This window comes from Bombus impatiens, unplaced genomic scaffold (assembly GCF_000188095.3).
Source record: "Bombus impatiens unplaced genomic scaffold, BIMP_2.2 scf_0089, whole genome shotgun sequence".
In the NCBI taxonomy this organism is placed as follows: Eukaryota; Metazoa; Arthropoda; class Insecta; order Hymenoptera; family Apidae; genus Bombus; species Bombus impatiens.
Genome location: NT_176508.1, coordinates 1,894,588 through 1,918,376, shown reverse-complemented (window position 1 = coordinate 1,918,376; position 23,789 = coordinate 1,894,588). Strand labels below are relative to the sequence as shown.

The 23,789-nt window shown below is 35.3% G+C and overlaps 6 protein-coding genes and 1 long non-coding RNA gene across 12 annotated transcripts in view; 2 read left to right on the top strand and 5 right to left on the bottom strand.

Annotated features, from left to right (window-relative positions):
- Positions 1–9: 9 nt before the first annotated feature.
- Positions 10–3,972, bottom strand: LOC100744998 (dynein-1-beta heavy chain, flagellar inner arm I1 complex). Its single transcript, XM_024372646.2, has 11 exons — positions 3,643–3,972; positions 3,323–3,405; positions 2,504–2,843; positions 2,003–2,332; positions 1,629–1,911; positions 1,393–1,558; positions 1,181–1,323; positions 781–1,108; positions 519–691; positions 269–365; positions 10–236 (listed from the first exon to the last, which is right to left on the bottom strand). Exons 1-10 carry the CDS (start codon positions 3,755–3,757, stop codon positions 269–271), a joined length of 2,058 nt encoding a protein of 685 aa, XP_024228414.1. The 5' UTR covers positions 3,758–3,972; the 3' UTR covers positions 10–236.
- LOC100749035 (guanine deaminase) lies at positions 3,000–6,217 on the top strand. 5 transcript variants are annotated; one of them, XM_012394422.3, is made up of 10 exons: positions 3,064–3,274; positions 3,355–3,399; positions 4,079–4,220; positions 4,348–4,590; positions 4,675–4,893; positions 4,978–5,085; positions 5,167–5,274; positions 5,338–5,503; positions 5,590–5,736; positions 5,811–6,217. In XM_012394422.3, the coding sequence occupies exons 3-10, from the start codon at positions 4,110–4,112 to the stop codon at positions 6,008–6,010; spliced, it is 1,302 nt and encodes a 433-aa protein (XP_012249845.1). In that variant the 5' UTR covers positions 3,064–3,274; positions 3,355–3,399; positions 4,079–4,109; the 3' UTR covers positions 6,011–6,217. The 5 variants fall into 5 exon arrangements, with proteins under 5 accessions (XP_033180861.1, XP_033180862.1, XP_033180863.1 ...); XM_033324970.1 differs by lacking the exon at positions 3,355–3,399 and having other exon boundaries at positions 3,000–3,162; XM_033324971.1 differs by lacking the exon at positions 4,079–4,220 and having other exon boundaries at positions 3,014–3,274.
- LOC100748916 (low molecular weight phosphotyrosine protein phosphatase) lies at positions 6,027–7,101 on the bottom strand. The gene is made up of 5 exons (XM_003485915.4): positions 6,873–7,101; positions 6,599–6,789; positions 6,377–6,538; positions 6,219–6,297; positions 6,027–6,128 (listed from the first exon to the last, which is right to left on the bottom strand). Exons 1-5 carry the CDS (start codon positions 6,958–6,960, stop codon positions 6,112–6,114), a joined length of 537 nt encoding a protein of 178 aa, XP_003485963.2. The 5' UTR covers positions 6,961–7,101; the 3' UTR covers positions 6,027–6,111.
- A 205-nt stretch (positions 7,102–7,306) lies between these two features.
- LOC100744878 (low molecular weight phosphotyrosine protein phosphatase) lies at positions 7,307–8,550 on the bottom strand. The gene is made up of 6 exons (XM_012394425.3): positions 8,410–8,550; positions 8,083–8,370; positions 7,809–7,999; positions 7,582–7,743; positions 7,419–7,497; positions 7,307–7,333 (listed from the first exon to the last, which is right to left on the bottom strand). The coding sequence occupies exons 2-6, from the start codon at positions 8,117–8,119 to the stop codon at positions 7,311–7,313; spliced, it is 492 nt and encodes a 163-aa protein (XP_012249848.1). The 5' UTR covers positions 8,120–8,370; positions 8,410–8,550; the 3' UTR covers positions 7,307–7,310.
- Positions 8,551–8,619: 69 nt separating this feature from the next.
- On the top strand, positions 8,620–10,823 carry LOC100744642 (U3 small nucleolar RNA-interacting protein 2). Of its 2 annotated transcripts, none has more exons than XM_012394421.3 (8): positions 8,620–8,806; positions 8,934–9,046; positions 9,121–9,215; positions 9,285–9,512; positions 9,584–9,693; positions 9,772–9,968; positions 10,044–10,381; positions 10,470–10,823. In XM_012394421.3, the coding sequence occupies exons 1-8, from the start codon at positions 8,756–8,758 to the stop codon at positions 10,700–10,702; spliced, it is 1,365 nt and encodes a 454-aa protein (XP_012249844.1). In that variant the 5' UTR covers positions 8,620–8,755; the 3' UTR covers positions 10,703–10,823. The 2 variants fall into 2 exon arrangements, with proteins under 2 accessions (XP_012249844.1, XP_003485928.1); XM_003485880.4 differs by having other exon boundaries at positions 9,118–9,215.
- Positions 10,824–10,961: 138 nt separating this feature from the next.
- On the bottom strand, positions 10,962–13,074 carry LOC112214133. Its single transcript, XR_002948054.2, has 2 exons — positions 12,360–13,074; positions 10,962–11,849 (listed from the first exon to the last, which is right to left on the bottom strand). It is a non-coding gene; the product is annotated as an uncharacterized LOC112214133 (long non-coding RNA).
- A 1,347-nt stretch (positions 13,075–14,421) lies between these two features.
- Positions 14,422–23,789, bottom strand: part of LOC100744521 (ephrin-B2) — a 57,710-nt gene continuing 48,342 nt past the window's right edge. Inside the window, 2 exon segments of the mRNA XM_012394409.3 lie at positions 14,422–21,511; positions 23,694–23,786. Of these exon segments, the coding sequence (XP_012249832.2) occupies positions 21,354–21,511; positions 23,694–23,786 (251 nt within the window). The 3' untranslated portion in view covers positions 14,422–21,353.

Genomic DNA, 23,789 nt, shown 5'->3' with positions numbered 1-23,789 from the left:
ATTCCGTATTATGTCAGATAGATACTTAATTTTTTAATTTGATTTCCTATCATTTCTTTTAAGTCGAAAATAAAACGACATATATTTAGAAAAAATTACGAGTACAGTACCCCGTCCAAAATTGTAGCAATATCATTATTTTGATAATGAAGTGACAGAGGAGGTTCTCGTTATACAAAACTTTTTAAATCAATCTTTTATTATCTTTTCTCTTAAAATGAAACTATTTTTACCTTCTACCACAGTTTTAATAACATAAAATTTCGCATTATATATATTGCGTTCCATTTGTATTGTAAATGTTAAACATCTTTCTTCTCTTGTCAATTACATCTACTACATGTTCATATCGTTGCAAAACACAGCTGAAATCATGCATAATACGTCCTGTTCAGAGATACGAATGTAGAGAAATCATGTTATAAAAAAGATGTTTAGCAGAAAGGAATAAGATATTTAAAGAAGCAAATCTATCATTTCAATAAATCTGTTTAAATAATCTAGGTTGCTTTACTCACTTTCCAAAGTCGCAATCCCCTATCCAATCTAATGCATTTGTGATTATAGAATGCTGATTTCTTAAGTATTGTAAAATGCATAACAAAGTTACGCCAACATCAGTCTCTTCCTTGGATCGATTAATCGCACTGATGTAACAGTATTCGATTTCGTTACTAAATATTTTCCATATCTAAGAATTTGTTTATTATTATTAATAACTATTGTAAATAACGTTTACTAGCGATCAATTACATTAATACACACAGCATCGATATATACCTGTATCCATTTTTTTTGCAATAATTCTCGTAAATTCTCTCTTTTTTTAAATTTTTGTAAAACGTAAATAGCCTCGATACCTTCTTCTATATTCTTTACATTTTTAAATATATCATTAATTAAATTTACTACCATATTTTCTAATTGCAAATCCATATACCTAAATTGTTTGATCTTTATAAACCAAATGGATCCTGTAACATCGAACACGATGTCACGTGCCATTATAATTTCATTTAAGTTTTCGTAAAATAAAGATTCAATTTCTCGTAAATATGCTTCATACTCGGTTCCGTTTGGGCCTCCGATTAATCCTATTTTAACGTCTCTATTAAATCACATAAAAATGATTATTAATTTCTATCTTACTTTTTCTTTTTTTTCTTCTTCTTTCAAATACCTTCCAAATACTATTAAAGCTTCGCAAATTTCAATGACATCGTAGCATCTTTGTTTAAAAATATTAATTTTGCTAAAAACTTCTTGCTGGTTTATGTCCCATTTTCTGTTAAGATTGATACGACATGTAACATTTATCATGACCTGCAATAAGTGTTAATAATCTACCAATCAGCTGTTAATACAAGAAAGTATATTTTATAGAAAGCATACGTTATCATATATTGTTTTATAAACATTACAACAAAATATACATTTCTCTAGCATCTGTATTCCCATTTCGGGATTACTCCCAAGAGCAACGTCCAGTTTGATATATCTTTTACATTGCTCCATTATTTGTGAGCTTAATGCTTGACATAATATTTTTATATTACGCCTAGAAATATTACTATATAGAAATATCACATACGGAAATATTATTTTTCAACATAAGTCATTGTTCTTACTTCGTAGAATAGAACGACGATTCCGTCCAAATGAATAATATAAGAAGTAATGCTTCTGTCACAGAATTTTCGACATCTTCTGGAATGTTTAAATTTTTACAAAAACGAAGTAGAATATTTAAGTACATTAAATTCGACGACGCTTCCTCTAATCTTGCATCAATGTGGATAGTTAATTTCTCTAATTCACTCGCGCTTGGAGAATGCAAATTTTTCAAAATGTCGATGATTAATCGAACTTCCGTATTAAGAAGTTGAGTACACAAATGATTCAAATTTGAATCTACAAGGAATTCGAAACAGATACTTTTTATTAAGAAAAGATGTAGTGTAGCTGAAGATAGAAAAGTTAATTCAACTAATGAGAAACTGACGCTTTGCATTCCAATAGTCCACTTCATCTTGTATATTATTAATTTGTCTTCTCATCGACGTCATCGTTGCTCTACGTATCTGTCTGATCCAAAAGCAAACTACTTTCTCTAGCCTGTCGACTAATTTTCGTTTTCTTTCATCTTCTTCGGAAATGGCCGTTGTTTTATTTGTACCCAACAAAAAATAATTGCCTGTATCCGATTTTAAAAATGTCTGGAGAAGACGTTCTTTTGGTACGTATAAGATAGTTCTACCCATTGGTTTATAAACTTCCTCCATTAGATGTACGATAAACTCGTGTAAATTTAAAAATACGTCGTTTCTTAAAACTGTTCGTTATGGGAAATTGTAGCTCTGATATGGGTTATTTTTGTTCGAGATAACGAGGTAATGATAACAAATAGAAATAAAATTTTGAAACTTTGTAATTATTATACCACGTATACTATTCTACACGAACAAAATTAAAATGATAAAATTATAATATTTTATTTGGATACATGAAGCGTAATCTTCGCTGTGCAGCACAATCGGTGCATACATATTTTCCACAAATTTTAGGACATTACTCTTAATATTATTGCTAATACTGCCAAATGAAACGGTCTTTAAAAAATTTTCTGGGGTATAAATTTGCCATGATGATCTTAAGAAATATGTAAATCCCTTAGATGCATGTATCGGGATATCGAACATAGCATTTAATTCATCTTTATCGTAAAATGTAGTTAGCACTGTATATGACGGATTTTTAAAATATTCTTGAATTGTTTCATCGGAATGCTCGTTCCAACTTACGCCATTGCAAGAGTATATCGTTAAATCTTTCACATATTTCACCTAAAAGCATATTCAAACGAAAACATTTAATCGTTTCAATGAAACCTACAAAAGTATTTCCACTTCTGTAACAGGATCTTAAAAGTCGCGCCGTAGATGGCATTACAGTAAATTCCTATCATTAGACTGATAGGAATTTTTCATAATACTAAAGTGTGGCTTCTAGTCTAATTCTTTTTCATTCAAACTATAAATCAGTTCTGCAGTAATGTTTCATTAGACTGATTTATTACAATTTTGTAATACTATATAAAATTTGATGCATAATTAATTTAGTATTACTTCTTAGATAGAACGAATCAAACGATAATAAATAATCGTAAGTCCACAATGTTTTTATCTGTACATATATATTAAGTAGATATTAAAAAAAATATATTTTGCAATAAATTATCTTGTTATGGACTCTGATGACCCGATTTGGGCAACAAGTAAGTTTTAAAATTTCAAATTGCGTTGGTTTACGTTGGTGTTCTTACTAAAGCAATTAAATCTTTCTCGGAGAAAATAGGCTTTTCCGGTTCTGAGGGAACGACAAATTCTTCGCCTGCATCAGGTGATTCTACAATACAATTAAATATCTTAAATTATTTTCTCAATTACAGAGAACAGAATTACAGAGATTTAGATATCGTAATAGAAATTAGAATTATCATGCATATATTTAAAATTGTTTTGCACATTTCCTCAAAATATATTCAAATTCAGTAATTCGATTCAATATAACTAAATCTTAACTGATCGCTGATCTTTTATGATTTAGTCGAAATTTTAAGATGTATGTATTTAATTATCGTACCTTGGTGACCAAAATCTTCTTCATCGGTATCCATATCCAAAAATTCTCGATGAGTATCCATCATCTTATCCGATTTTTTTAAGATTTCAGATTTTTGTTCTTTCTTTACGATCATCTTTTTTTTTTTTTTTTGTTCTGTATAATATACGAAGATAAGTATATAAAAACAAATATAAATATTTGTATAGCTTCGGCACGATATTAGTTTTATCTTCTTATTGTTTGTTACATCGATATGTTTTCCGTTACTATACTATAAGACAATACAAGACTAGTACTATTCAAAGAATATTAATAGGATATTAATAAATAGGTGAAAAGTAAAAAAAAATATACAATATTTATTAATGATAAATATTAAGAGAGATAAAAAATTGTTGTAACTATTTTATATTACATTTATCTTATTCTTAAACATTTATGGTGCGCGTTACAGTAAATTTGGAATATTAAGAAAGATTAACACAATGTCTCAGTCTGCCAGAGAAAAAATATTTGTTGGTCCATTTATTCACTCTAACGAACAGGGAGAACTGATTGTCGTCGACCGTGGTATGATACACGTTAAAAACGGCAAAGTATGTATCGGTCTATTTTTATTTATTTTTAATTTGCAATATCATTATTTATCATAATAAATTAAATATTACGCCTAAGGTAAACCTTATATTTGTTAAATTATGTAATATACTTTTTTATGCTTAGATCTCTAATATAGTAATAAATCCGAACTTAGATGATATAAAAAACGAAAGTGTCAGTGTTCTCAGCAATAGTCAATTTTTAGTACCAGGATTTATTGATTGTCACATTCATGCTGTTCAACTTCCTAATTTAGGAGTTGGATATGATAAACAACTTTTAGAATGGTTGGAGACTTATACTTTTCCCTTAGAAAAGAAATATACAGATGAAAAATTTGCTGAACGAGTATTTAATACAGTTGTGGTGAGTTCAATGTAACGTAATATCAAAATATTTTTTAGATTATATTTTATATAAATGATGATCGTATTATTTCTGAAATTATAGCAACAGACTATAAAGAGTGGTACAACAACAGCATGTTATTTTGCATCTCTCTATCCAAAAGCATCTATAATTCTTGGACAAGTAGCAGCTAATAAGGGTCAACGGGCATTCATTGGAAAAATAAGTATGAATGTAAAACGTAGTGATAATTATTATGAAACTACTGAACAATCTATAGAAAATATAAACAAATTTATAGAAGATTTGGCTAAATTAAATGTAAGGTTGTGAATATCATTTAAATTTATATTTTACTTCTTCTTTATAAAGATCAAATTGTTATTTATATGATAATTATTATAGAGTCCTCTAATAAAGCCAATTATAACACCAAGATTTGCCTTAAGCTGTGATATGACACTAATGAAAAAATTAGGAAAACTAGCAAAAGAAAAAAATCTTCATATACAGGTACTATATATGAGATATTTTTTATGTGTAAAAATATTCTATGTGTATGAATTGTTTTAACATACATGTAAAATATTTCAGACTCATGTATCGGAAAATCAAGATGAAGTAAAAGCTGTGAAGAATAACTTTCCTGAATATCCTTCTTATGCAGCTGTATATGATGCAGCTGGACTTCTTACAAATAAGGTATACAAAATAAATAATTACATATATACAAAATATAAGAAACTATAAACTGCTTATTTTCAGACAGTGTTAGCTCATGGGATATATCTTACAGATAATGAACTTGTATTATTAAATGAGCGTGATACGGCAATTATACACTGTCCTTCATCAAATACATGTTTAAAAAGTGGTCTTTGTGATATTCAAAGACTGAAAAGCAATCGGATTAAGATTGGTCTTGGCACTGGTATAAATTTATTATTTTTATTTAATAACTTTATAGTTATATGATAATTATACAGTTTATTTCAATAAATCAGTTTTTATTTTTAGATGTATCAGGTGGACAAAGTTGTAGTATTTTAGATGCAATGAGATCAGCTTTACAAGTATCGATCCATTTGTCCTTAATGAAGGATAATTATAAAGCAGTTAATTATAAAGATGTATTTCATATGGCTACATTAGGTGGTGCAGCAGGTACTGTTCTTAGAATTAAATCAAAATTATTCACTGCATCAAGTTACCGAATCTCTAATACGATATTCCTTTAGCCCTTGCGATGGATAACCAAGTAGGGAATTTCGAAGTCGGTAAAGAATTCGATGCCCTTATTGTGGATACAGATGTAAGTGATGGACTTTTGAATAATTTGCAAAGTAGTACCTTGGAAGAACGATTTCAAAAATTCATTTATTCCGGAGATGATCGTAATATTATTGAAGTGTATATAAGTGGCTGTAAAGTTAAATAAGGATAATTCATATTCGTAATACTTACATATTTCATGTTTATTCCAATGTACAATAGTTTATATATAAGGTATATATGACAATGCAATTATAATCAGTGTAATTATGTATTTACTATATCTGTAAAGGAAATTATTTCTTGATAAGATAATATAAAAATAAATTATTCGAATGACTTAATAAATGAAATATCATGGTATATAAAGCTACCTTTATGTCGTTCCAGAAATACTTTTATGCTTCTTGCAGCTTGCTCAAATGCCTTTTCAAATCCAGCGCTGTCACTGTCCTATTATTTTAATCGAAAAATATTTAAATATTTAATAACAACAAAAATAATTTAACAATAACACGTTAACAATTCTTACAAATAACGGGTCTCTTATATTTAATTCTCCATTCGGATCATATTTTCCAAGAAGTTCAATTTTTGCTTGACTATCTTCCGGTTGCATTTGACAGAGGTCAAATACTATTCCACTATCCATTCCAAATATCCAATCGAATTTGTAGAAATCTTCCTTTGTTATCTGAAAACAGAAGGACACGTTTTATCTTACATTTTAAATAAAACAATTTGTTATATATACCTGTCTCGCTATGTGAGTATAATCTGTAATGCCTCTTTTTTTGAGCGTAGACATAGTTCTAGGCTCTGGACCGTTACCTACGTGATACTGTAAAAGTGCAACGCTATTTACTTCCCAAACGTCAGAAAGATTTAACTTTTTTATTTCATCGTAAAATACTGCTTCTGCTATTGGAGAACGACAGCTGTTTCCTAAGAATTTTTAATACTGGTATAACGAAAGATGATACGCTTACAATATTACTCTGCACAGACAATTAACATTCTTAATATACCTAAACACACCATTAACACTTTCTTTTTTGGTGACATGTTGCTGTTTACTGATTTTAAATTAATTTTCACCTTTAAAAAGGTATTCATACAATAGCGTCCTTAAGGTTATGTAAGAAACCTTGTAAAACGAGGTAAATACATATATATGTTTTTATCTTAAATAACTGTTGCTTGTACAAGTAAATATGTAGTTACACGAGTATTAAGTTAATAGAAATCAGAATCGGTATAAGTTAAATGCATTAGTACGATATGAAACTAGAGAGTTATTTTACATATGAAAGACGATTGAGAATTTCTTTTAAAGAATACTTGTAAATGATAAGTAGTAACGAATCAATACTTTAATTCTGTAATGAATTTTTATTGTCTCTAAGAATTTATACACGTATAATATTTTAATAATTTTAATTATACATATTAATAGCTTTTAAGTTTTATTCTGGTTTTAAAGTTTCATCTGGAAATAAGAAGCTTGCTATAATTATATTTCTTTAAATTTAATTTATAAATTATCACAAGTGCAATACATCTTTTGATAATACCTTTATGTTGTTGCAAGAAAGCTTTTATACACCGTGTACTCTGCTCATATACCTTATAAAATCCATTATTGTTGTTCATCTGTAAATAAATCTGTTTTAATTTAGCTCTTGTTTTATAATAGAAAATTTTAAATTAACATTTCGTATTAAAATAATTATGTACATAGTAAGGATCTTTGATTATGATTTCTCCCTTTGGATCATACTTTCCAAGAAGTTCAATCTTAGCAGTACAATTCGCAGGTTTCATATAATTTAATTCTTCAATATTACTATTATCCATTCCAAATATCCAATTAAACGTGGTAAAATCATCTATGTTGACCTACAACGACAAAATAAATTAATACTAACATTAGATAGTTTTTATATAACAATAAATTTACTCACTGTTCGTGCTCTATGATAATAGTTAGTGATACCCTTTTCTCTTAGCGTAGCCATGGCTCTTGGATCTGGACATTTACCTGTATGATATCCTATGATTGCCGCACTTTCTACTTCCCACGATTCGTTCAAGCCTAATGCATCTATTTCGTTGCTGAAAACTGCTTCTGCTATTGGTGAACGACAAATATTCCCTGTAAAATAAAAATAATGTTTTATACCGTTATGGTATACGATTTTTTAAATTTATTATACACTCAAATATTTTAAAACATACCTAAACAAACCATAAGTACCCTTTTCTTTTGAACCATATTTTTTTTTTTTTTTTTTTACATAAATATTAAATTATAAGGGATCAATAAGAATTTACAGCGGTTCTTAACCCTGTAACTTACAGTATCGTATGAAAGACGTAGTACGTCGTTGTTATTGATTTATTATTTACTCCAAGATAATAAATCTTCCGTGTTCAATGATCAATTGGTAATCAAATTTATCAAACATCTTGCAAAATAAAATTAGTTGTACGTTACACATGCGCTTATATATCAGAAGACATGTGCGATCTGCACAACTTTGAACGCTCGACGTGTGACCGATCTTGCTTATTGTTTATTGGAACCTAAATCGCAAGGCAAGGGGTTAATTTTTTTCAAATAATTACGTTATCTATGAATAATAAAACTATAAATAATAGCCATAGAAAAATGTATTATTTTCCGGTCAGGTTTGCCAATTACGCATTATTCGAAAAGTGTACTATGTTTATTGAATATAGAGTGCGCTATCGCCGTATCCTACCGGTGACTTTCCATGTAGCGGTTTGTTACATAGATTAATATCGGGCTTTCTTGATTACGGTTGCTGGCAGTGCTTGTTTAAGAAAAATAAGCCATGTGGTAGGAGTGAAATAGGTTAAAATTCGTTTGAAAAAGCATTTTGTAAATATGTCGTTCTTTATTCGAAATAAACAAGGTAGCGGAGGAATTAAAAGAAAGGTATAAAAAATGTGTATATACTTAGAAATATTTGATTTTTGATATATAAAAATTATTCTGTGTCGCAAGATGCAATTGAATTTATTTGTAATGTACTACAAAGGATTACAAATTTATCATATTCTAGTTTAATGGTTATACTAAAACAAAGGGGAAGACAAAGAAGATAAATAAGCCTGTACCTGATGATAACGAAAGTATTGCCAGTACAGACGAAGAACTTGCAGAAGAAAATCAGAGGTGTTTATATATTTCCAAATTTAGATTTAATAATTTTATTTTTAACTGTTATTAATTATTATTTTGTATAGAAGAAACGAAGAATATGAAAGCGAGGAAGAAGAAGAAACTGCTCAGGAGAAGCGCGTAAGACTTGCAAAGCAATACCTTCAGCATATCGAAGAAGAAGGTAAATTATTATATGAAATGGTTCTTCCGTGTGTTCACTTTTTAACGCCAGTTTTGTAAATAAATATAGAAAGAGATAGAGCAGAATTTGAAGAAGGAGCAGTAGCAAGAAGATTACAAGAGGAATATTTAGAAGAAAAGGGAAGATTACGGAAGACTGTAGCTTCAAATTATATCAATCATGGTGAACCGATTGTTCTAAAATGTAAAGAACATAAAAGTTCAATTACCTGTTTATGTCTCTCTAGCAATGGAAAATTTTTATATTCTGGTTCAAAGGATGGTAGTTTAGTTAAATGTATGTTACTTTTGATAAAACAACCATTGAATTACGAGAACAATTTTACTTAAGCGAATATTACATAATAGGGTGCTTAAAAGAAGGAGCAAAATTGAAAGCCGTTAAAGGAAAAAGGAAGTCAGAGGCTGGAATGAAATGCGTACAATGTTTGGCAATTAGTACCGATGGTAAATTTTTGGTAAGATTATATAAACTTTCATTTATAATATATCTGCATTCACATGTATATATAAATATCTATTTCTTACGACGAAAGGTAGCAGGAGATAGCGGTTGTAAACATATTCTAGTATTTTGTGGAGATACCTTAAATCACATAAAAAACTTGCAAGGTCATAGGGATAGCGTTACCAGCTTAGTCTTCCGTAGAGATACGCACACGTTGTATTCCGGTTCTAACGATAGAAGCGTAAAAGTATGGAATTTAGGTGATATGGCATACGTTGAATCTTTGTGAGTACATCATTATCGTTGTCATCATTTTAACGTAGCTTACTCTATTATAGTCGCATTTTATTACTTTTTTAGATTTGGACATCAAAATGGCGTTACATCGATTGACGCGCTTGCGCGTGAACGAGCTATAAGTAGCGGTGGTTTCGATGGGACGATACGAATTTGGAAAATCGTAGAAGAATCGCAACTTATATTCAATGGACATGGTGGTAGCATAGATACCGTAAAGCTTATAAACGAAGAACACTTTTTTAGTTGTGGAGACGATGGACAATTATGCGTTTGGGGTTGTTTAAAGAAAAAACCTTTGTGTTCGGTGCTAGACGCACACGGAAGAGATGAAAGCAATGGTCAACCAATGTGGATTTCGAGTATAGCTACTTTACTCAATACAGATCTAGTTGCATCAGGTATTAAATACTGTTTTCTTTTTTAAATATGTGATTCGTTTGTCTCTATGAAAGAATGTTAATCGTCTATCGTAATTATGGAATATAGGATCGCGAAATGGTGTTATCAGATTATGGCAATGCGGCGATTCCTTTAGATCATTGAATCCGCTATTTGAGATACAACTAACAGGGTTCGTCAATGCGCTATGTTTCACTTCGGATGGGACTCGACTTATTGCTGGAATTGGTCAAGAACACAGACTTGGAAGATGGTGGCGGATATCAGAAGCAAAAAATTCCATAGTTATAATACCGTTAATTCAAACAAAAAATAAATAGTTTATAATATTAAGAAGAAACGAACAGTTGTAAATTGAATATGAATAGTTAGGTAAATAAAGATCGTATAGTTTTTTACACGTTTTATCTCGACAAACTTCTTTCTATATTAAAAAAAAAATATATATTGTTTATTATTTCATAGTTGATGTTTGTAATTTATTTTTCACATAACATTTGTCATCTGACTTTTTGTTATCTTCGAATATCTCATTTACAATGAAATCGACTCGTAAACATGCGAATGAAATAAAAGAAATATTGGTCCACAGTACAAGTATTTATTTATTCTGTACAAAAGTTGAGTTATAAAATATTATGTCCCCATTTTAGGTCTTGTTCTTAGTCTTGTATACCATGCCGTCTTGAGTTCGTTCGTATAATAACAATGATCGCCGCAGAGGACATTAGCGTTTACAAGAATGAAGTGATTACCGCCATTGATTTATTCGCGTCTGCTGACTATGAACCAGAAAGAAACGAGCATCGATTTCGCCAGATCTCTTCCTCATTCATACGTAAATGCACCTGTCCTTGCACGAACCTCGGGCTCACCGTGTACATATACAAATCAAATCGACTTTTCTCCCCTTATATTCGCGTCAACAAACGAGTGTACAGCGATTGTACGCTACTTCTTGTATGCATTCTTGCAGGAATGTTTTTCAAACGAGTGCGACAACCTAGGCCTTTCGGTATGGTTTTCTTCCATCGTTTCGTCTCGCATTATTTCAATTTCTTTGTTCACTCTTACTTAGAACCTTATAACTGCAAGTATGCTTCTACGCGGATGACCGAAGCAGCATTGCTTCCCGCCCGATTAGTTTCTTCTCCATTGGCTCTACTTTCACGAGAAGTCTATGTACTCCGACACGTGTTGCCTAAAATGCTTTCCTTTTCTCTCGTTTGTCTCGCGCTTCTTTTCTCGAGTTGCGCGATCCTTAAGTTATGCGCGCTTCAAATCAGGCATCGCTTTCGTTCGATCTATCCGTCTTTCCTTCTCGTTTCTTCCGTTTTCTTCTTTCCGCGAGCTCACCCGATTGTTTCCATTTTCAGCGAATCAATGAAATTTACCAGTAGAATCGTTATCTCAAATTGTTATGGAGTTTAACGGTGAATAATTTTTCTATTCGTCTTACTTAGCTGCCTGAAAAGAAGGAAAGTGATGGCACAAAAATGGCACCTGTTAACGCTAACTTTCGAAACTTAATACTAAAACTTGTGATAAATATAGACCACAGTTTATCGTTGCATTCTTTCCCATTATAGAAGTGCCTTGGAGAAGCGCTTGGAGAAGAAATACGCGCGAGTGTATTTCTTTGGTGGTTAGAAGTAGAATGCGTGCGAACGTGTAAGACAAGACTTATTCAGCGTGACCGCAAACGAATATCGTAAACACCGGAAATCATCATACAGCACACTTACAAGCACACTTAACATTTTTTCGCATCGTTCTATATAATATAAATTCGTTCTATATAAACAATCGTACAACGATTTAGGCTCCAAATCTCGCGTATATCTCGACACGCCACAGAGGAACTGACTTTTCATTTTGCGAAAATTTTGCACCGCAAAAATATTTCGTTTTGATGTGTAACACTCTCGCTTCGGATTTAGAATCGATAAATAGCTCTAAACAACGTGACGAGCGTACCTTACAGATTCAAGTAGGGGAAACGATTCGTTCGAGCGCATCTTCTTTCTTTTCTTTTTTTCTGCCAAATACTCTGTTTTTTCAACGATTTATAAGTCCTGTCCTACGTGACGACAGTTTTGCACTTAAAACAATTGCATCGAGGGATCGCAGAAACTATTGTCAGTCGCGAGTCGCTTGGTAAGTCGAGAGATTCGTTGTCTGTGAAGCATACACGGCTGAAAGCCTTAGGCGAATCGAATGGGGGCTTGATTAATCGGATCGAATCGATCGAAAGGAAGTGGCATGGTCGCGTGCCCGTGAACAAGCAACGCGGCTCGAAACATAAGCATCGTTCTTTTCGGCATTGCGAATCGTCAGATTTCGTATATTACACGCCATCGCGATTTTTTCTATTATGTATACGCTATGTACATTTGATCTTGTAAAGCACATAACATCCGGATCGATAGTTAACTTTTCAGGTGAAATTATTATTTTATCAAATATAAAATATTCAGACTAATATATAACAGGTTTTTACAACTCCAAAGATGTGGTTCATATGTTACCGAGTAGTTTGAACGATTGAAATGTTTCAATAGAGACAAAATATCTTAGAATTAAATGAAAGACTTAGAGGAAGAAGGAGGGAATGAAGCGACGGATCAATGAATTCAGTCTGAGTTAACAGTCAGTCAGTGTGGATCTTGTTTTTAGATTACTAACATTTCAAAATGGTATTTAACATTTGTATATAACACTGGTATATAACATTCCGTATCTAACATTTTAAAATAATATGTTTTAGTATTCCACGTGTTGTATGTTCTTTAATGTCACATATATAAAATATAAAGCGATAAGAAATTTCTGGCAAAGTTTTGTTTAAAATCTTCAATTCTCCATGTATACACACTCCATTGAACGACATCGTGGATATTATGTGCTTTTTAAGATGTACTGCTTGTGAATGTAGCGCGTTCATCTTTGACAGACGGTATTTCAACTTCGATGGAACGTGGAACGAATTGAAACGATTTTTGTATATGATCAGCGTCGAAAGACTCGCGAAATTTAAGAATGCGATCGAACCGGACATCCGTTTTCGCTGCGAACTCACATTCCTCCATACTCTATAGCTTCTGTCTCTCTTTCTTTAACATTCGTTTTGCAGGGTAGGACAACGAATAAGTTACGGCTACGATAATTACCAATCGCTTTCGAGGCTATCGATTACGTTAATTAAAAATGGCAGTTTTACGTTTTAAATTACATTTCGCTCGTTTCACGCGACGCAAGAAGTAATCGTCGTCTTTACGTCTGTGCGTTTGAATTTCACGCGTTCAACCATTGATTAAAACATATGAAATCCTTCGAATCGATCAAAGCATATACGTGTATATATATATATATATATATATATATATGAAACAATAGGAAATTTCATGAAAAGTTTGAGCTTCGGTAAAAACGTAATTCAACCTATCAATTTCCTCTTGCATCTCGTGTTTACAGCGTTTCGAAACAACGGTAAAAGATGCGTATACGTATAAAATCGGTAAAAGCCGAAAAATCAGTGCAACAAAGCGTATATATCGTTTATTTGTGTTCTCACCGTTTTCAATAAATATCCATCGAAATGATCGCGAATGCAGTTTTACACGCAAATCGTTTTCATTCGTTTAAAAAATAGAAACATTTGGAAATGAACCGCGAGGGGATTCACGGATGCGCTTACAACCTTTCGAATCGAGCAGGCAACGATCGTTTAAATATAATTCTTTTTACAACCAATTTGATTCCAGGAACTCATTAATGCCTGTCGAGGGTTCAACGAAAGAGGCGTGACACGCGATTTCCCCAAATTTACCATTCAGCACTGTGAATCCCTCTGGTTCCTATACAACCCACGCAATGGTGCTCGTCGCTGATGGCCTCAAACGCAAAAAAGGAAACCTGATTTCTTCACCGAATCCGCGAACTAGAACTCGATACCCTGGTATCTGAATCGCGTGGAACGTGGATCGCACGCATCTCGTCCATCGAGAAGAACATTTCTTTTTCTTCATCATCATCATCATCATCGTCGTCATCATCTTCTTCTTTTCTTTCTTTCTTTCTTTTTCTTTTTTTTTTTTTTATTTGTACTTAAACGATTCGAGACGACTCGCGCAAGGTACTTTCAAAATGAAACGTTTCGACGCCGACGTATTTCGTCGTACGCGTCGACGTACTTTGTATGTGTTATGTGAGTGAGTATGTACGTGTATTATTATTATTTTATCGGGGGACGCCCGGTCTCCCTGTCCGGCATTTTAACATTTTCCAGTTACTTTTTCACTTTTTTTTTTATTTTGTTTCGTTTGGTTTACTTTCATTTTCCATCGTTATATGTGACCGTATATCGACATGCATAATACAATATAGCTATATAAATCGCGCGACGCCGACGAGTTTACGTTTAGAGCATCGTCGACCCTTTTTCCCACCTTTCGTCTTTCTTTCTTTCTTTCTTTCTTTCTTTCTTTCTTTCTCTGCTTCTGCGAGTGAATTCACGCGCTTTTGCGTTTTACGTCGCGTGGTCGTCGAAGTCGCGTCGCTTTTGCATATGTGTATATCGTGTCTCTGTATCTGTGTATGAGTGTACATTTAAATATATACTTTTTTTTTCTTTTTTTTTCTTCATATCTTTAGAGTAACGCCGCACCTTTTCTCGCGACGCCCTCGACAATGTTTGAAACTGTTTGTATCGCAATATGTGCCAATATACGTGTATATGTGTCGTGTGCACGTGTCGTAGTGTGTACATGTGTGTGCGTGTCTTGCACGTACTTCGTGAAGATCGATTCACGTTTACTGTGTACTTTTTATGGTTACCTGTAATTTTTCCGACGATTATGTCGTTTTTCCGGTTCTTTTTTTTTTTTGCTTGTTTGGTTGTCTGTTTGGACTGTTTAAACGCTATTTCGCTACAAGTGGACTACCATTATGAACACTACGCTACTTTGTATTGTATCTGTAATGCTTTGTAATGAACGACTGTACTGTACTGAACGTGCATACTTAGCGAGCACACGCAATCTATAATTGATCGATCCTGTTCACGAATGCCACACGTGGACCGCGTTACTATTTTTACAATTTTTTTCAGCTTTTGCTTTTTATCTGTTTACTCGGTTCAAATTTAGATCGAGCGAAGGTGAGGCAAAAGAGAGATAATGGCTGAATAAATATTGTTGCGTCGTAATTGGAAACTAGGTCGTTTGATTGTCAGACAACGCTAACCGATCGAACTATTCAAACCGTTGATACTTTCTTTCTCCAAGCTGGTTTTCATATTTTTCTTTTTTCTTATCCTCGATATATCGTATCGATCGATCGAATAAACTGCGTGATATCATCTTTCGACATCTTTTTCCCATTTTATAAACATGATATCCCGACTGTTGTTTAATTTATATGTAAATACGTGTACCGTGTTCAGGAGAGAGAAAAGAAATGATCTAACGGTTGCTCCGGTGATAACGTGGCGCCTGCCGTATGGCTTCCGTGACCGTGATCGTATGTGTCATGTAATGTTACCTGTTACAAAATTAATATATGCAACGTGAGAGAATTCATGACCTGGCTAAAAAGTGTGGTTCTGTATTCAAACGCTCTTTTGTTTAATTAGTACTTGTATTTCTCGATTATGAGTTAATAATCATAGTTTAATAATAACCACTTTGTGTTTTTTCTTATCTTTTTTTCCATCTTGTTAAAAATCTTAGACATCAACGTACATTCACTTTTATAATAAATTGTTATTAGAAACCTATCCTCATACTTGCTATGTATTTAATATAAATTTCATCGTGTTATCGTTATTGATCGTAATCTTTTTCTTGTTTTTCTTCATTTCTCTATTTACAACGACGTACCTACGAAATCATCTCGATCCCATTTTCACGCTCGATAAATCCGCGACGTTGTCAATTCGACGCGGTAAATCTAATTAATCGATCCCTTCATACTTTTCCCTTTCCCATCCCTGTTACTTCTTTCTTTCTCGTTACTGCCCTCGTTTTATCTCATCCCCATTATACCCCCTGTCTCGAGAAGAGAGGAACAAGCTCTTTTCGCGTACGAATAGTCGCCTGCTGTGATCTTCACCCGCGAAGACCTCTAATCTCTTGACATTGTTCCAAAACACGCACACGAGAGGATAACACAATGAAATAGCGAAAATGAACGATAAAAATCGCAATGAAGGGGAGGTTCGAACGTCTTTGGATTAGAAAACTGTGAAACCTGTTCCTCGTTTTGTTCTTCGTGTGTTTCTGCTCGAAACGTGCCATCTGCAACGCGTCTACGTACTTATGCGTAACTGTATATCGGTCTGTGTACGCGATTAAGAGCGAAGACTAATCTTAACGCGCGATCTAATTAATCGTAATCTTCAGGTTCATCGACCTTATGATTATTCCTGTGTGTTTCTGTTATATCGGTGTCGTTAAACTTTCTATTATATCGATTATCTATATATACTTTCTACTAACGATTTAAATACCTTATTGGTACGATGCTTGTCCCTGTTCATGATTACAAAAATAACTTTCGAGGAGCAGCGTTTCACGTTGTGGTCGGTAGTAGTGGTGGTGGTGGTGGTGGTGGTGGTGGTGGTGGTGGTGGTGGTCGGGATTGGTGTTACGGATGGATCGGAGGGTGCTTTCGGAGCGGATCGGTCGAAACGAAAAAAAAAGAAGAAAAGAAGAAAGACAAATGAAGGAGAGAAAAATAAAAAAATATTGCAGTGAGTGACCTTGTCTATTTTCTATCGATAGTTCGAGTCTATATTATTGTTATACCGTATCATCTATCGTCCGTAAGAATGAGTACCATTCACATTGGATCTATGTAACTTTGCTGCATTGCTATTGCATTTATGTTTAATTGATTACGGGCTTTCATGCTGGCTCTGATTAATTCGATTAATTCGAGTCGATCGATAATTCGCCGCCCGGAGCAGTTCTATCGATACATCCACGATTCAAGACGTGTGTGCAACCGTGTTACATGGATCGTCGATCATGCCGATCGAAACGTAAACGCACTCTACTATTTGCGTCCCTTTACAAATGTACGTTACTGTATGTAATATCCTCTGAGACCCGCAAAGCGAACTTGTACGAGAAACGTTTTGTACAATCGTGTGTTAAATTACTTCTACTTCGTGTGAGAGGGTTAACGAATCGTATATACCTAAATGATATCGTGACGCTATAGTTGACGACTGATCTACGCAGAGGCGCTTCGAACGCTTTTCCTTACAATGGTGCAGGTGATTGTCTTTGGGTTTCGTTTTGCGGGTTGATCAGCGGCTCACAAACAATTCCACGTGTATACATGTGTGTGCGAACGAAAACGACTAGAGAGAAACTAAAAGAAACTGTCATCGTAGCAGCTATAGTTAACGAAACGAAAATATGATCATTTGTGAGAAATCTACATGCTAAGAATCGTGGAATCGTAGGTATCGTCGCGAACTGCTTTCTCGTAATCGATCGCTCGTACGTGTACGAAATTGCTATTGCGGTTAACACATGGGTAAAAAGTACAAACTGTAGACAGACGAACGGACAGACAGACAAACAGACGTGGATCGGAGGCATGTAATACTTAGGCTTACAATACTGTAATGGATAACATTATACACGCATTTAATTTCCATCGTTTCCCTCAACATTCCCGGCTGATCGTGGTCATTGATTTCCATTTTAATTGTCGCGTATAATTAAGGACGATGAACCATCAATGAACGATGAAAACGAGTCGGTCAATCGAGCAGCCATCAGAATACATCTTTTCTTTATTATCTACGATTCGGAATTGGGGTCTCTTTCTCTCTCTCTCTCTCTCTCTCTCTCTCTCTCTCTCCCTTGCGCTCTCATTAATCTTTCTTACATTCTCTCGCTCTCTGCCTTATACAATACGTAATTCTCTCCGCATATTCGTATTTACAATAATTCGTTACTCTAGTTGCCGTTCGGTCGAACTCTTTTTCTCGTGGCCAACGTGAAACGATCATTTGCTCGTTGTAGTTTCTTCCTTTCGCATCCTCGTGCCACGAACGCTCTTCGGTCGCTGTGTGTGCATTTTTACGCGCGCGGTAACAACTATGTGCACTTATTGAAGCTCCATTCACACTGGTGCTCACGGATCCATTTTTAAGACCAGGTTGTATGTAATTATATTCGCCGTGTTGTTCGTATCGCCGACACAGAATCGGTAGATACGTTTGGTATATTGTGATCGGTCGATCGCCAAACTAGACGTCGGACGCAAAAACGATAATTTTGCATTCTGGAAGATGAAATGCGCGTAAATAAGAGTTGTGTAAGTACGCAAGCAATAAAATAGCGCCATCGTAGCCGCGCGGCCAATCATCGAATGTATTGGCGGGAACGCAATTTTAAAGATTACAAGTTACGTTTATACGATACGATACGCGACATGCGCAAGATGCGCGCGCACTATATAATTAATTGCCGGTACAACGTATTCCGCGCGATAAAATCCGAGATACGTAGTTGACGTTTGTCGTGTGATTATGGTAAAATTGTGTGATCGAGAGAAATATGGATCCGTGATCGTGATCGAGCGAAACACGGGCTTACGGATACGTACAGGATACGTGCACAATGTTATGCGTTAATGGGCGTTCGTAACGTAAAATCGGCTGCGATCGCAGCGTGAACAGAGCTTGAACGTTAGCGAAGAGGGCGTCGTTATCGACGTACGCGACAAATCAGAGCGGGATCGCGTGTAACGATCGTGACCACTGTGCATGTATACATGTAATCCCGTACGTTTTACAAATAAATGCGATTTGCATGCGCGTACGTTCGTCAGTACGCGGATGTAAACGAAATCTGCGTGGCGGTGAACAATAAATAGAGTATAAAAAAAAAAAAAACAGGAGAATCATAGGGACAACTGAAAAGAACGATGTACATAGCACAAAAGACGATACCGAAATCGACGAAATGAAACCGACCATCGCACGGCCAATTTATTGAAATAGCGAGCACACGTCGAAATAAGCACTCGAACGCGCGTGTTCGACGTTTTCGAGCAATACAGCACGAAAAAAGAATTAAAGAAAATAGAAGGAAACAACAAATGGCAGATCCGATGATGAGAGGGGTCGAGAATTCATCGTTTAGCTCGCGTCATGTCGTTTCTTTTATCATTACCCCGCCGAATACGCAATTTATTCGCTATTAAATTTGATATTTTTTACTAGTAAATATAGAATATCGAGTGTGATTATTCGTAGCGTAATGATAGCGGATAATAAATATAATACAGATCTATAGATAAAGTTCGGTATGGTACAACTATGATACAAAAATTGTTATTTCGTTCGCTCCGCGATCAGTCTCTCTCACGCATTACATACCATACTTTCGTTCGTTCGTTCGTTCGTTCGCCATTTCCCTTCGACGAACTCGGTCGAAGAGAGGAATTTTCGAATTTCTTCGCCGACGATACTTCACGTGTTCGCGAAAGTGTCACGATTGCGAGAATCGCGGGCGGAACTTACAAAAGTTTATCGCACCTTACACAGTTTTGTGTCCTAACCAAATGGGCGATCTTTGTGTTCACGAATGTTCACATACGCCTCGCAATACACCCACACACGTCATACTCTGTCACACTCGGAAATGTTCACTCACGCTGTATCGCACTCTTCCGTGTGTCATATATAAGATTTCACCTAGTATACGGCACTCTCTTAAATTCCTCTGCCCCGAAGACGAGGCAAGAGCCACTTGTACATATTCATTAGGAATTTATTTACACGCGTGCTAATTATCCTGCTCGCGACTGTTTACGCAAATCGAACGACCCTCCGCCATGACTGTTTCCTTCGATAGATTTCGATCCGAATATTGGCGCGACCATCGCGACTAATCGCGGATTAACGTTTGATTCGATTATCGCAATAAGTCACGTGATTGATCTGAAATCTTCAGTTAAACAAATGACGTATCTACATTTGCGCGGGCGTGATACTGAAAATATTAACGGAAAAACGAGTGCTAAGTGATACATCTACTAAGATGGCAAGTTTTAAATCATACTAACCTAGTAAGTAATTGGTTCTCTATATACATATAAGTTTCTAAGTTAACTTAATCGTTTGACTTTTCAAGTACGATACTAATTCTCAAGCAATCGAGGCATAGATGACAGAGGACCGTTCGTCAACCAACGTCGATGTCAGTCGTACGATATCATTATCATTCGAAATCCTCACGCGCGAGGTTATGATATTTAAACGAAACAACTTTCGCGCTTCTCTTTGACGGACGTATTTATTCGCTACGCGGCGTATGCCACGCTCGAGGATATTTAGCACGCTGTCCACGACTTCGTTCTCTTTCCTCGTATTTCCAATAAATACCTAGAATTAGCGTAATGATAAGAAGGACAACCAATACGACTACCATTTATAGTAGTGATAATAGTGGGCATACTATAATAGTGTCTAATAGTAGCGTTTCTCCTCGTTTCGTCTTTCTTCGTCTTTGTAATCTTACTATCTACGTCTTCGTTCTTCGTTTTCGAATAGTTTCAATATGGCGTTGCTGCTCGTGTGCCGTGCGTGTCTCTTCTCTTGACATTTACGTTTATTTTCTTTTTTATTATTTCTGCCGACTCTTCGTTCTTCTTATAACTCGCATCCTCTTTTATTTTCATTTAATTTTCCTTTTTTCTCTAAACCATTGTTGTTCGTTTTTGTCTTCGTTCCCTCCCGATTAAATTTTCTCGTTCTCTTTCTCTCTCGAGGCAGTCCGACCATAAATCGTGCGCGTTTTATTTTTCATTTATTTTTCACGATTGAGGGGCGGCCACGCGAGCGCGCGCGCGCACGCGTGCCTCAAGAAATTAATTAAACGTAGGATAATCACAGAAAAAGGGGTTTCGACGTATGGGATATACGTTCTCGTCGGTAGTGTTGTCGCTTCACCGTAATAATTGCGGCATGATCGCGCTGATAAACAAGCTTCCCGTCAACACCATCACCAGCTGGTAGTACCGATCTTGAACACGGCTGGAACTCGCCCCGTTGTAGGTCAATTCTTCGTTCTTCACAACTTCGTTCGGATGGTCCGAATATTCCTCTGTAGACAGAAAAAATCAATTGTTTATTTCCGGACAATAGCCATTTGATCGTTTATCGTAGTTATTAAAAAAAAAAAAAAACGTTTATCCGCCAACTTAATTGATTAACGTGGATTAACAAATGGAAATTTTTAATTGGGAATTCAGTTATCCGATGAAACAGAAGCAAATAGAAGTGCTTCTTGCATAATTTGGACAATGTAGAAATTAATACTTTACAGCGAGTAATTCTAAGATCCTAGATTTCTGTTAGCAATTATTAATACTTCGAGCTCTTGAGATTAATTTTATTTTTCTTTGTTATTTTTCCAATAAATAATCACGTTATTCTTGCAGAAAGGAGGTCAACGACGTCTCTAAATTTCTCCTGTTCGAAATGAAACTTCCATGAGCTCCGTGGGAAAAAGTTGCTTCATTACCAGGGCTAGGAAACGCGGCGATATCGGAGCGGAAGCTTCAACTTCCATCTAGGTTCCGGCTTATTGGTGAGTACTTGGAGATTGATGTACTTTTTGCTTCTGCTCGATGCGAAACGCGTCGTAACACATCGTCGATATACATCGTCGGTCACGAACCAAGTTGTAAATTTCGTGGGACACGATTCGATCTCGAAGGGACGATTTTAATACAGTGGAGAAATTCGAATCGTTGTTACAAAGAAAGGCGGAACGGGGCCGACTCGAGTAATTTCAATTCAACACCTCCGGAACACGAATTCCCTGTTGCGTTTCGAGCCAAGCAGGTTGCCTCGTTAACGTCCGTGTCCTGGCTATCGATGGAATGCAAATGTGTGCATATCCGTGGCGCATTTTCAAGTGAAATTATCGTAGGTGACAACACAAGAAGGGCGACTAGACGACAGATGGTTGTCGAGAGAGTCACCTAGAATCGAGTCGCCTACCGCGTTCGATTGTTCTCCATCTGGCACGCGTTTTGGGGACCAAAAGTGTTGCTTCGTTTATTAAGTTTTTTACTCTTAATTTTGTAAATAATTTCCTTCGTTCGCGGTATTAACTGATCTAACCTTTATACTCGATACTTTTCTAATTATACGAGAACGAGTATAGAACGTTTGATCCGAACGCGAAAGATAAAGATAGGATCCTCGAGGTATGTTTCGGAAGTTTTACGTCCGGTCAATCAATGCAATTTTCAACGTATTTACCCTTTTCGATATTATTTGTAGGATGCATTAGTTGCGATAATAAGTAGAATAAGACACGACGAGGGACGATATAATTTTAAAACCTGATAAAATTTATTTGCTCGTTACTCGTTTATTTACTTTATCCGTTTCAATACGAGCAAACGATAAGCCAAATGAATTACGTAAAATGATTGTTTGGCACGCAGTGCACCGCCACGTTCAACTACATAACGGTAATTTAATGACCGAAGCGACGACGACTCTTCTCTTTGACTTTCGCACTCGCGTCCAGCTATCGCGAAAGAACGATGGAAAAGAAAGACTTTCGCGCGAATATGGACTCACGCTTGCTCCGATCGAAAAGAAGAAATATCAGTTATGCGATGTTAATAACGAAGATATAACGATATAGCGATGTAGCGATACAACGCGGTAATTCCTTTATCCTGAAAAAACGATTTACACGACGATAACGAGCGGTAAAATCGTCGAGTACGAGTGGTTTATCTTAATTTTATGCAACAGTAATCCCGATACGAAGCGATAATTATCAGCCGGACAAAACGAAAGTAACGATAAGGGACAAGGGATTTAGCGGCACAAGCTAAGATAGAAAACGCGTTCTCGCAAAATATAGGCGCGATCTGACGCGATTGTCGTCGACTATTTTATTCGATGATGTTCGAATTTCTCATTACTCTATTCGATAATTAAATTCGAGCAACTCGGCGATGCTCGCAGATACATTATAGACGATCTAATTCGCGTCGATTAATAAAATGACCCTCCTCTTGCATGATTAATTTCGACAAGATGCGACGACGACGAGAGAGATTTGGCGTAAGAAAAGAGAATGAAAAAGAAGAATGCAACGAAGGAACACAGAATGGTAGAGAAAGAGAGAAGGATAAAAAAAAAAAGAAAAAATGAAAGAATCATTGGCCGAGATAATGGTCGCGAGGAGCATCGAGAAACTCGTTTCGCGGCAAAGAGAGCAGGTGGCAAGAGGCGGTGGGGCGCTGTGTTATACGTACTGTTCTTCTTCTTCTGGCCGATCGAGGTCTTGGGCGGCGAGGAGGACGGCGGTCCATTGTGAATCGGAGGCTGATGCGGATGCACAGGGTAGATGG